Genomic DNA, 11,968 nt, shown 5'->3' on the forward strand with positions numbered 1-11,968 from the left:
AAATGAAGTGTATAAGTTCCCTAAAAAGGGGAAACACCAAAGCTCACTCAGGAGTTTGGCAATAAACCACCAGCATTTGATATTATCAGTGTTCCAGATTTTTCCTCTTCTAATAGGTGTGCAGTGTTTGGTCAACTGATTTTTTACAAAAAGTGTTAAGGTTAATTCCATGGGAAAAGAATAATCTTTTCAGGGGCGCCTGGGTGGCTCAGTCGGTTAAGCGTCCAACTCAAGCATTTCGACTCAGGTCATGATCTCACAGTTCGCGGGTTTGAGCCCCGCATCGGGCTCCACGCTGGCAGCGCAGAGCCTGCTTGGAGTCTCTCTTTTTTTCTTATTCTCTCTGCCACTTCTCTAAGTAAATACAGAAACTTTAGAAAAAAAAAAAAAAAGAACACTGTTTTAAACAAGTGGTGCTGGAATAATTTGATGAGTATATGCAAAAAGGAAAAAATAAGAACCTTGACCTTACATAATATATAAAAATTCAAGCATTAAATAGTAAAAGCTAAAACCATAATATGCTTAAAGCAAAGTATCTGAGTAAATCTTAGCAACCAAGGTTTTTTTAATAGTACATACAAAAAACTGGTTTTATGAATCATAAATGAAAAAACTGATCAATTAGAATCTTCAAAATGGAACTATATTTTGCTCTTCAAAAGACACTATTATAAAATTAAAAAGACAAGTAATAGACGGGCAGAAAATATTTGCATAATACATATCTGGTAAGTTATGTATTTTCATATCTGAAGAAGCCTTACAATTCAGTAAGACAATTCAAAACATAATTAGTTAATTAATTAAACAAACAAACCCAAGCAAATGATTCAAAAAGACACTACACCAGAGAAGATACGTGGATAGTAAATAAGTATATGAAAACATGTTGCTATTAGTCATCAGGGAAATGAAAATTAAAACCATGAGATAAAACTACGTAGCCGCTAAAATGGCCAAAATTAAACCTTTCTGATACCAAGCAAGTCAGGAGAGGATATGGAACAACTGAAATGACCAGATGTTGCCGATGGTGCGATGCCGCCACTTTGGCGAACGCTTTGGCAGTTTCCTAAAACAGTAAGTATGCATTTGCCCCGTGAACCAGCATTTCTACCGCAAGGTATTTACCCGGAGAAATGAAAACACGTGTTCTTACAAAGACTTGTAACCTAACCTTCCGAGCAGCTTTGTTCATAACGGCCAAAAATTGGAAACAATTCGAATGTCTCTCAACGGGCCCCTGAGTAAATCATTGGGTAAATAAGTTGTGGTTTATACTTTCAAGAGAATATTATTCCAAAATAAAAAGAAACAAAGTACTAATAAATACAATTAACATGGACGAATCTCAAAAGCATTCTAAGTTGAGGAAGCCGAATGCAAAAGGCTACAGATTATTTCATTTATATCAGATGTTAGAAAAGTCAAGAAACTACAGTGACAGAAAGCAGCCCAGCAGTTGCAAGGGAAGGGGCGTCGGTCAGAAGTAACCAACTGCAAAGGACCTGAGAGAACTCTTGCAGGGTCATCGAAATCTCTATACTTGACTGTGGTAGTGGCTATACAACTCTATACGCCTGTTAAGATTCACTTAATTATACATTTAAAATTGGTGAATTTTTATTTTGTGTAAATTATACATTGATAAACAAAACAAAAAATTACATCAGAAAGAGGAAAAAAAAACAGTTTTAAATGGCACACTGAATCTCTTGCAACATAAAATAACTTGACATAGAAATATCAAAGAGTCAGGGGTGCCTGGGTGGATTGGTCGGTTAAGCGTCTGACTACAGCTCAGGTCATGATCTCCCAGTTCTTGGGTTCAAGCCCCACACCGGCTTTGCACTGACACTGCAGAGCCTGCTTGGGATTCTCTCTCTCTCTCTCTCTCTCTCTCAAAATAAATAAATAAACTTTAAAAAGTAAGTAGACATATATCAAAGAGTCAAACGAATTAAGGACATTTAAATAGTTAAGAGAAATTGACATTTTAATCTAATATCAAGGCTCTTCTTAGCAGTGCTAAAAGATATTCTCTTCATGGTAAAAAGTAATTCTTACATTTGATAAAATTGGTATGAAGAATCCGCTATGCAATATCACAGCTTGTATATTACTCATAAGCTTATTTTCAAATTTACAGAGTGTTTTTTAAATGTAAGCAGTTAAGAAAAACAGATCAAGAAAAGAGTTTTTCTGCAGATCTACGAAAGAAAAAATTCCAGTCATAGGATATGAAAAAATTCATCCTTAAGAATGGGATACACTTTCTAAAGCCAATTTCCTACAGTTTTTTTTTTTTTTTACATTTGTTAATGTTAAGGTAATATATGAGATTGGAGTCAGATATTAAAAACTGTTTCAAATTCCCACTTACTTGGATATAGGATATCAGCAATCTCAAAGTCATTCACCCGACAGATGGGCAGAAAGGAGTCCCTTGAAGACGAAGGAGAGAAAGAATGTCATAAATTATATACAAACCATAGGACATAAACATTTCATTTTCAGAGAGCTCTCTGGAGATGTTTCTCAACATCAAAAGACCAAATCAGAAGCCTACTACCGTGCATAATCCTGCAGTACAGAAACCTATGTTTTCTGCACACTCTACAGGTATTCATGCCATACCAAGGTATAAATTCTAATAAACAACACACACTTAGAGGTACTAGGACTCTTTAAGAACTCAAAACACTCCCAACAATTTTAGATTCACAACATCTCAAAACTTCCATCGCAAGCAGGGTTCACAGTGCCACAGAGGGAAGCAGTTAGTTCTATCCGGGGCGAAGTCTGCAATTTTGAACGTACTGATGGAGTGGAGAGGGAGATGACAGAAATTCTCTCTCCAAGAAACCCTGTCATTAAGAAAGCTTAATGTAATGCGCATGTGCATGTAGGTGGTCTAAGAAAATAAAAGCACTTTACTCACAGATGAATAAACAGATTGCTAACTGGCAAGAAGCCTTCCATGATATGTGGATACATGACTTCTGAGTTCACGGGCATCTAGATGTGACACATCACAAAATCTAAGTTACACACTCATTGGACAAAACGAGAAAAATCTTCAACCTCAAGATAACTTTAGTCATAAGTTAACATTAAAATAATCCTATTATCATTAAAAACATTTTTAAATTCAGCCAACAATATAGATCCTAGCACAAAACTAGAGTTGTTGCTAATATTATAATCTAGGTTCACAGCAGGAGCTCAGTAAAGATGTTTCAAATGAATGAAACAATGGAGGGGTAAGGCTAGCGCATATTAGGTATCAGGAACCAGGCTAAGCATTTTCTACATATTCTTTTTTAATTTTCACAAGAACCCTAGGACAGGCTAGGACATATTCTTTTTTAATTTTTACAAGACCCTATTTTATAAACAAAGAAACTAAGCCTTGGCAAGATTTCATAGCAAATAAGCAGCAAAGCCTTTGATTTTTAAACAACATGTAATCATACTGCTGAGATTCTAAAGATACTACATTTTTAGTTAAAACTTCAGATAATGCCCTGAAGATGTAACAACGACAAAATTAAGAAAAATGACCTTTCCTACTAGAAATACCTAATTTGCTAAAAGCTCAGTTGCCTCATTTCATTTTTTCCCAATCTTAGTGCATATCTTCTCCCCTATTTTGGGAGTCCTGTCCCGGAAGAGAACAGAATCTGTGGAGACTCCACTGTCGTTCATTATTGTCTCTGCAGACCAGTCCGTACGTCTGTGAATACCTGCACAGCGTCGAGGAGTCGTGCCATTTAAGTCTTTTACTTCTGTTCTTGTCTTACTAAGGCTATCAATATAAGCCACTATTATGCCTAAGATTCTTCTGTAGGTGACATTAATTTTACATAAGCCTTTGACTTTGTTAAAAACAAAGTCAAGAACTTCTTATCCTGAAACCAGCATGCGATGCGAACGAGAGAAATACAGCAGAAGAACGTAATTTTGCCTCATCTTAAACCCACCATGTAAAAATGCTCCAGTCGAATCCCATACACTATTTGCAAGGCTCGCATGTAGATCATGTTCAAGACTTCGGGCTACAAGAGAAAAACAACCGTTCACACTTGGATGCATGACCGTAACGCTGTGTCACTATCATCGTCACCATCCAATATTGTCACCACTGGATGCAGAGAAGAAAAGAGAAACAAAATGGCTCTATTGCCCTTGAAATACTCAATTTTTCCAAATTTTAACACACTTCTACACTTACCAGTCTGTTCAGATGTAGTAGGTGGTGAATAAGATTATTTGTCTCAGCTTCCGAACAGAATGAGAGCAAGTATATTCAATCCAACCCAATCCAATCCAAGCAATCCATCCACATTAGGGAAGGGAAGAAGGGTTAGTCTTTCAAAACAGATTGCGGACATGTGGCAAAAATTAAAGCACACTGAGGGCGGGGTGTTCTGTTTTCTTTTCGTTTTTTAAACAAAGACCATGGGCAAACTTAGTTCATGTTCTAGATGTTAAGGTTTCCCAAGATGTTAATAGTTTAAGTGAACACCATGACCTTGGGGATATAAACTTAACAGGGTAGCCTGGGATTTTTTAAATGTTTTCTAATACAGCAGTTGCCAAACGCTGGCCTGTAGAACCTGTTCTGTTCCATATACAAGTTCATTTATTGGGAGATTATTCATTCCCTTTTAAAGAACTAAAAAGGCACTGAGATCACCAAGTTTGAGTTCTACATCATTAAACCAGGTTTTATTATGTTATCACTTCAAGACCAACACAGGAAAATGGAAGGAGACTCTGGGATTTTCTGTGACACATAAATAGTTCATTTTTGCATTTAATAACTAAAGAAATAAGAACGATGCCTGTCAAAACAACTCAATCCCCCCTTGGGGCACAATGCAAGAAAATTAATCTGCAAGCTTCCAAAGAGAATTGTTTCTAAACAATTTTTTTGTGGTTGGAAACCACCTGGAATAGGTTCCTTCAAGCCCTACCAATAAATAATGCACTCAGACCACCACTCCAATAATAATAAAAAATTTAATATACTTTAATACGCTTATGATTTAGAAGGTTTGTTGTTTTTTTTTTTTAAAGAAAACTACCATATTAAAGAATTGAATTCCTAATGGAAATGTAGAAGTCACCCCAGATACAGACTTAACATTATTTTAAAATTACAAGAAGTGAGAGATTGCTTCTGGATTAAAATGACTGGCTTACATCAAAAGGTAGCATACATGCCCTTCTCCACAAACACTGCAGACCTAAGTAGTTTCATTTGTATTTAAATGCCATCACCCACATGCAAATCACATATTACCTTTGGATTTGGATAAAGATCATTCTTGGAGAGGTTTTTACCATCAGCTCCTGTTAAGATTTTGTTGCGAATATGAATCACAATCTCCGCTACATTGTATCTGGGGAAAGACAAAGTTTCCATCCTGGGAATGTCCTGCTAGCCTGAGTCTGAAGGAAGAAAAACAAAGATCAGTAACCTGGCAAGAGCAGCTGATCTCTTGATCCAGAAGCTGATAAACAGGAGTAAAATTAACAAGCCGAGGTTGAATATTCATTGTAGTGATAACTATCATCAAACATCCCAGTAAGAGAACACAAATGACATATATATAAAAATCCTACATCATACATCTGAATTATAAATGTGGATATATGGATCCTAAAATATCTTTTATTCTGAAATGGCACCATCGTTCTCTAAGTTTCCTAACGCTGTTCTCTTTCATATGGGAAAGAGGACTTTGCATGAATATACCTGAAAAAGCATGTTTTTTTTTCTTTTTTAAATTTGGGGGGCATGGAGTTTAACAAGTTTGGTCCTGAGAATTATTCTTCAAACCAAGATACAGAGGCAACCCTATCAGCAGAAGCTGTATATAAACAGTAGCAACAGAGGGCACATAATAAAACCGAACTCTGACCTTACATTCTATGCAATGTACACATAGTGAGACGGGTAATAAGATTTAAGATGCACATAGGAAGAAGAGAGGGGAAACAATACAGGAGGAATAGAATGCTGCAACTGGAAGGCATTCCAATCACCGGAGAAGAGAAGTTTAAAAACAACAACAAAAACCACTTTCCCCTCAGGGCCCTCAGAGGTACTCCGGCCTGTGCCCCTAGATCAGTAGTTCCCACAATGTCGCCCCCCCCCCCCCCCGCCCCAGTGGGGGGACATCTGGCAATGTCTGAAGACATCTTTGGTTGTCCGGACTGGAGTGGGGGCGCTACTGGGACCTATGGGCAGAGGACCAGCACGCTGCTGAACAACCTAATGCACAGGGCAGCCCCCCACAGCAAAGAATTATTCCGTCCGATTGTGGATACCGCTGAGGTTAAGAAACTCTGCCCTAGAGCCTTTAACTGTTCTAACGCCTGCCACAGCGTATTGGGATTGTGTTTACAGAACGGACACTACACTTGGAGCCCCGGTAACCCAACGCTTCCTTCGTATTTCTAGCTGTGCCCAGGAGAACAGCAGTAGTGGTAACACAGCAGGAGGAGCACCGGAGAGCAGCTCCTGCCTCCGCCACTCAGTTAACAACACCCGGTTTATTACATATGGACCCCCCACTCTGTAAGGCAGTAGCGTAACTCAGGAGATCCCGTGTGGCTACGTTCCATTTTGCAAACAAACTGAAGTGACCCACAATTCTGGACACCCAATTCTTTAGGTTCCTAATGTTTCTTAGAACACTACAGTTAAAAAGCAGCTTCGGTAACTTGCCTCAACTCTGATAAACGTAAAAAGCCAATCTGAAAGACCATTGGCAAGTAACTTCCCACTTCTGCTTGAACACGTGCAAACATCACAAAATTCGCTAACTCTCAAGGCAACTTCTTCCCGCTTCACTATGGCTCTAACGATTAGATAACTCTTGGGCAGACTGTGCAGAAATCCGTGCGTTGTAACCTTCACCCACCGGTCCCCTTTCCAGTCTGTGCAGCTACAAAGAGCATGTTCATCTCTGTTTACGTGACACCACTCTCAAAAGTGTGAAGAGAGAGAGCTACCACGTCCCTGTTCAGCCGCCTCTTCTCTAAGGTTAAGCATGATGTAAGTATAGTCGCTCCTCACACATTACTTTGGAGACTTTACCGTTCTACTCACTTTCCTCTAAAACCAACTATTTTGTGGTCAATGTCTTCTTAAAATCTGATGCTTAAACTGAACACGAGACTCCAGAGATGGTTTGTCGAGGGCAGCAGATCAATACAGTGACCCTGGCCACTGCTGCTCTGGTCTACCGCTGTAGCACTTACTGTCTGTCTGTCTGTCTCCCTCTCTCTCTCACACACACACACACACACACTCACGCACACACCCACGATCAACTAAAAACTCCCAGAACTTCTCCAGTGTGACCCACTTTTATGAAGCCAGGACTCCTCCATGTTTTTCTTAGAGAACTATTTGAACCTTAGGCGAGGATTTGCACTTCCCATCACTGACCCTCATAAATTCAAGCTTTCATTCCATAGCCCGCATCTTTCTGACTCCAAATCCTGACACACCTCACATATTAGGTGTCCTTTTCAGCACAAATACACATTCCACATTTTCATCTAAGTCACAGATTTAAAAACCAACAAGCTACATCTGGATCAAAGATCGTCACGATAGAGAAAGGGCAGGTGTAAAAGACCTTCGTAATCATTGTCGCACATCCTTCTCCTCTCTGCCTTGCACACTCTGTTATCAGATTAACCCTTATAAACATCACATGCCTCAGTAACATCGTTACAAAAATACTTCAATTACCCTACCCACCACATAAATTCAAATTTTAGCTTGGTTTCTGAAACCTTCCAGTATTTAGTAACTCAATGACTTTTCTGTTTCACGTTGGTCTCCTCCAAGATGTTTCCCAAACTCCCAGTGCTTCTTTTTGGAATCATCTGCCATTTCCAATTTCAATTTCAGTTCCGATTCATTTTTGGCCGGTGGGGGGAAAGGCCTCCCACCTACACCGTCTGAGCTCTCTCCTGGGATAAAGCATACAAATGACCTAATAATATACATAGAGTGACCCTCAGAGAGCTTAGCAAGGAAGCAGAGATTATCTGCTAATGCTCCCTCCGGTTTCTTATGTATTTGCAACACCAAAGACGCTGGGCCGAGTAGACGTTGGCAGAATACCTCTTAAATTGTACACACTTCGTCTTGCTAACACAAACTAGTTCATGGAAGTCAAAATTCCGGGAGGCAAAGGCGATAAACAAAAACAGACAGAAATGACTCTCAACCTCAATAAATTAAGTACTGTAAAAAGTTTCCCGAAGTCGTTCAGAGAAAAGGATCGTCCCACGCAGGCACAGTGCCATACATGTACGGCTCTTTCCTTCGACGTTTGGGTTAAGTATGTATGTTTGCCTTTCTTGATTTTGTGGGTAAGCGATGTGTGAGCAACGGAGATCTGCAGGAAGTTGATGAGCATCTCAACCCTACCGCCTTCTAACTAAGCGGATTAACAGTACATATAAACACAAGCTGCACATGGCCAGCTTCAGCTCAAGTGTCTTCTCACACAGTCTACGCGGCACCAGACGATACTCGTTCGTTTCGTAGGAACGGAGCCTAGGTTGTTTCTGGGACCAACGCCAAATCCAAAGAGCCCCCACCTCCCGGGGGCTGGCTTCTCCGGCCTCCTCCCCAGCGCTGCGCGCAACGAAAACACTGCCAGGCCCGGCGTCCGGGCTCCAGTCCTCCCGTCCTCCCGTCCTCCCGTGTCCGTTCGCGTTCACTTACCGCGCCAGCCGCCCGCGGGAGAGCAGCGAGCCCCGGGAGGTGCTGCAGGCGAAGGCAGAAGTCGGCCGACGACAACCGTCGACGCTTTTCAAACTTGCCGCCTCCTCCTGGAAGTCCCGCCCCCTCCGCCCAGCCCACTTCCTGCGCGGCGGCCGCGCCGGGTGCCCGTAAGGCTCAACAGACTCCAGGCGGGCGGGGCTTGTGCTGCGAAGCGAGCGCGCCCGACTCCAAGCGGAACCCTTTTTCGCGGCGTCGACGTCCAGTCGGACCTGGAGTCCGCAGGACGTGGGGGCGTCGCGGTTCGCCGGAAGGGTCGGGCGTTAAGGGGGTGGGGTGCTGCGGCCTTCCCCCGGACGTTTGAGAGCGTCTGGGGCCCAAGGTGAAGAGCAAAAGCCAGCGAAGACGTCCTAGAGTCTTGAGCCAAGCTCAGAGTGAGAAGGGAGAGGATGTAGGGCTCCCCGTGGGGCAGGGTGAGTCCCAGGGTGATGATAATACCGATGATCTGATATTGACCGTGAGCGCACGCGTTCTGTTAGGCCACATTAAAAGGGGGGAAGGAAGAAGGGGCGAATAGATACTGTCATCAGATGAGGGATCTGAATCAGAGACGTTATGGAGCTGGCCCAAGGACGCGCACGGTAGTCTGTGAGTAGCACGGCCGGTATCCTGACACAGGCCCCCTGATCCGGCGTTGGTGAGCACGACTTCGAGAGGTGGATGGAACCCACGAGTACGTCTGGTCAAAGCCGTTCACCTTTGCCGACAGGCGAACGGGGGTTAGCAGTGATTTGTACCAAGACAGTAAGCGGCACTGTCTGTAGCAGAACCCAGGTCTCCCGATTTTAGCTCCTCCCTCCCTCCGTGCATCTCTCCATAGAAGCCAGGCGCTGCAGGTGCTTCCCAGCACCAACTGTTCCCCAAACGTGCCGGTCCCCCAGTGAAGGGCACTTCATACATGATCACAAGCCAAGAGTGTTGCAGACTGGACTAGTTGTCATTGGAGAAGTCCTTAAGTTTTATGGCGGTTTGGGACACGGAGAGGCCATAATAGGACCTGCGTCTGACTGCAGGCAGGGTAGAGTATTAGCTGGTGAGGGTCGTATGTTGGATGGGGAGTCTGGACTGGATAAAGTGAAAACGCTGAAAATCTTGTGTTGGAAGTAGACGTTCTGGTGCTTTGTTGTGCGTATTCACAGAGAAGTCTATACCGTTTCGAACAAATACGTTCCATATTAAGTAGTTGAGGGCTAATTTTCCCCTATCTAAGCCCATGTACTTAGGTAAATCTCAAAGTCAGACTTTTAGTAAAACTCAAAAGTAGGTTAGGAAAATAGAATATTAGAGATCTCAGAGAGTCAGTGAGGAAAGGAGAGAAAAACGACCTTTCATTGGCACTTGCCAGATCAAATTCATTACTTGTGCATACACTTCCTCTACGGGAGCACATCTCCTCAGAGGCAGGGGAAGTGGGGACACTGAAGGACAGAGAGCACAGGTCTGGAATCAGAAGTAGCTGGGTTTCAATCCCCGATCACACTACCTACTACTACCTATGTGGACTCAGGCTAGTTGTTTAACCTAAGCTGGTCTCCACCTGTTCAAAAATGGAGATAACCTTCCTATTCAACGTACAGGGTGTCATGAAGATTAAATGAATTAGTTCTTATAAAGTACCTGGCAGAACTGTGGGCCCTTGGGGCACCTGGGTAGCACAGTGGGTTAAGCATCCAACTTCTGCTCAGGTCATGATCTCGTGGTTCGTGGGTTCGAGCCCTGTATCAGGCTCTGTGCTGACAGCTTGGAGCCTGGGTCCTGCTTCAGATTCTGTGTCTCCCTCTCTCTTTGTGCCCTCCCCCCTCCTCTCTCAAAAATGAATAAACATTAAAAAAAAGAAAGAAAGAATTGTGGGCAATCAAAAAATGTTAGCTGTTCTTTTGACTGATAGTATTTATACTTGGTCCCTGGTAAAATATCTTGCAAATGGTAAGAGCTTAACAAAATATGTAAACTGTTGAGAGTCCAAAGGAGAAAAGAGTGACCTCTGTGTAGGCCAAGAAGAGAATGGACCCAATGGGGGAGGAAAAACTGAGGTGAAGGACGAGCAAGAGAACTCTACAGCATAACTGTTCAGTTGGGGGATAATTTTACCAGAGCTGTGGCGATTTGGTAGTTCTATTAGAATGAAAAGTGTGAAAAAGCAAATGGGTATTTATTAAAATCAACTCAGTTACAAGGGTAAGTGTGATTTTTTAGAAATTCGGTTGCCCAGGGGTGCCTGGGTGGCTCAGTCGGTTAAGCGTCCGACTTTGGCTCAGGTCATGATCTCGCAGTTTGTGAGTTCGAGCCCCGCATCAGGCTCTGTGTTGACAGTTCAGAGCCTGGAGCCTGCTTCTGATCCTGTGGCTCCCTCTCTCTCTGCCCCTCCCCTGCTCATGTTCTGTCTCTGTTTCTCAATAATAAATAAACATTTCTTAAAAAGAAAAGAAATTCAGTTGCCTGCCACTGAGCAGTGTGAGGTAGTGAGGTAGAGACTGGAAGGGTAGAAATCTCAGACTTTCTAGAGTTTTCATCATCATCCAGAAAGACACTAACTACAGCAGACAATGAAACCTATAGCATTCTTTACAACTGTGGCCTCTTGTTTTTCGGTACCTGTGTACCCTCACATGCTCTAATATCTATACTTTTATTTCATTATCCTTGTTAGCCCTCAGGCCATTGCCTCCCTTCCCAGCCTAAACTGCAGGGTTTATCAGCATCCAAACTCCCTGCGTCCAGTGCCTCTGACCCGGGTGCTGTCAAAACTACCCCTGAATGGATCCCACAAATCCCTACCCTGGCACCCTCGAGGAAATAATACATGGGGACAGATGACAGAGTTTTGGTCTCCAGCTTCAGCTCACCTCTTGATTCTTGACACGCCTTTAATTTATCATTCCTCTGTTTCCCATCTTAACAGCTTTCAGGAAACTTTGTAACAAACTACCACTTCCCTCAACCCCTTCCCAGCCCCTCCTTCTCTCTAGGAGGAGGGGGCCAGTGTGGCCAAAGGTATTTTTCAAGCACTTCACACACATGCACGTTCACCTGCAGTTTTTATGCCTGTACCTTTTCTCATTTCCATTTCATGTTCCCTCCCTAGAGTGCAGAGAGATTGTGTGACAGACCTGTAAGGACTGAACAGACCTTTGAGTCACGTGATGG

General features: G+C 42.6%; 1 protein-coding gene across 2 annotated transcripts in view; it reads right to left on the reverse strand.

The window, feature by feature from the left end:
- NUF2 (NUF2 component of NDC80 kinetochore complex) overlaps positions 1-8,882 on the reverse strand; it is a 29,464-nt gene extending 20,582 nt beyond the window's left edge. For both annotated transcript variants that reach the window (XM_042925878.1, XM_042925879.1), the window contains exons 1-5: positions 8,765-8,882; positions 5,312-5,460; positions 3,987-4,061; positions 2,945-3,021; positions 2,387-2,448 (exon numbers count right to left, since the gene is read on the reverse strand). In XM_042925878.1, coding sequence (XP_042781812.1) covers positions 2,387-2,448; positions 2,945-3,021; positions 3,987-4,061; positions 5,312-5,434 — 337 coding nt within the window. In that variant the 5' untranslated portion in view covers positions 5,435-5,460; positions 8,765-8,882. The remainder of the gene's footprint in view (positions 1-2,386; positions 2,449-2,944; positions 3,022-3,986; positions 4,062-5,311; positions 5,461-8,764) is intronic.
- Between the last annotated feature and the right edge of the window lie 3,086 nt (positions 8,883-11,968).

The sequence above is a fragment of the Panthera leo genome, chromosome F3, assembly GCF_018350215.1.
Source record: "Panthera leo isolate Ple1 chromosome F3, P.leo_Ple1_pat1.1, whole genome shotgun sequence".
NCBI lineage: Eukaryota > Metazoa > Chordata > Mammalia > Carnivora > Felidae > Panthera > Panthera leo.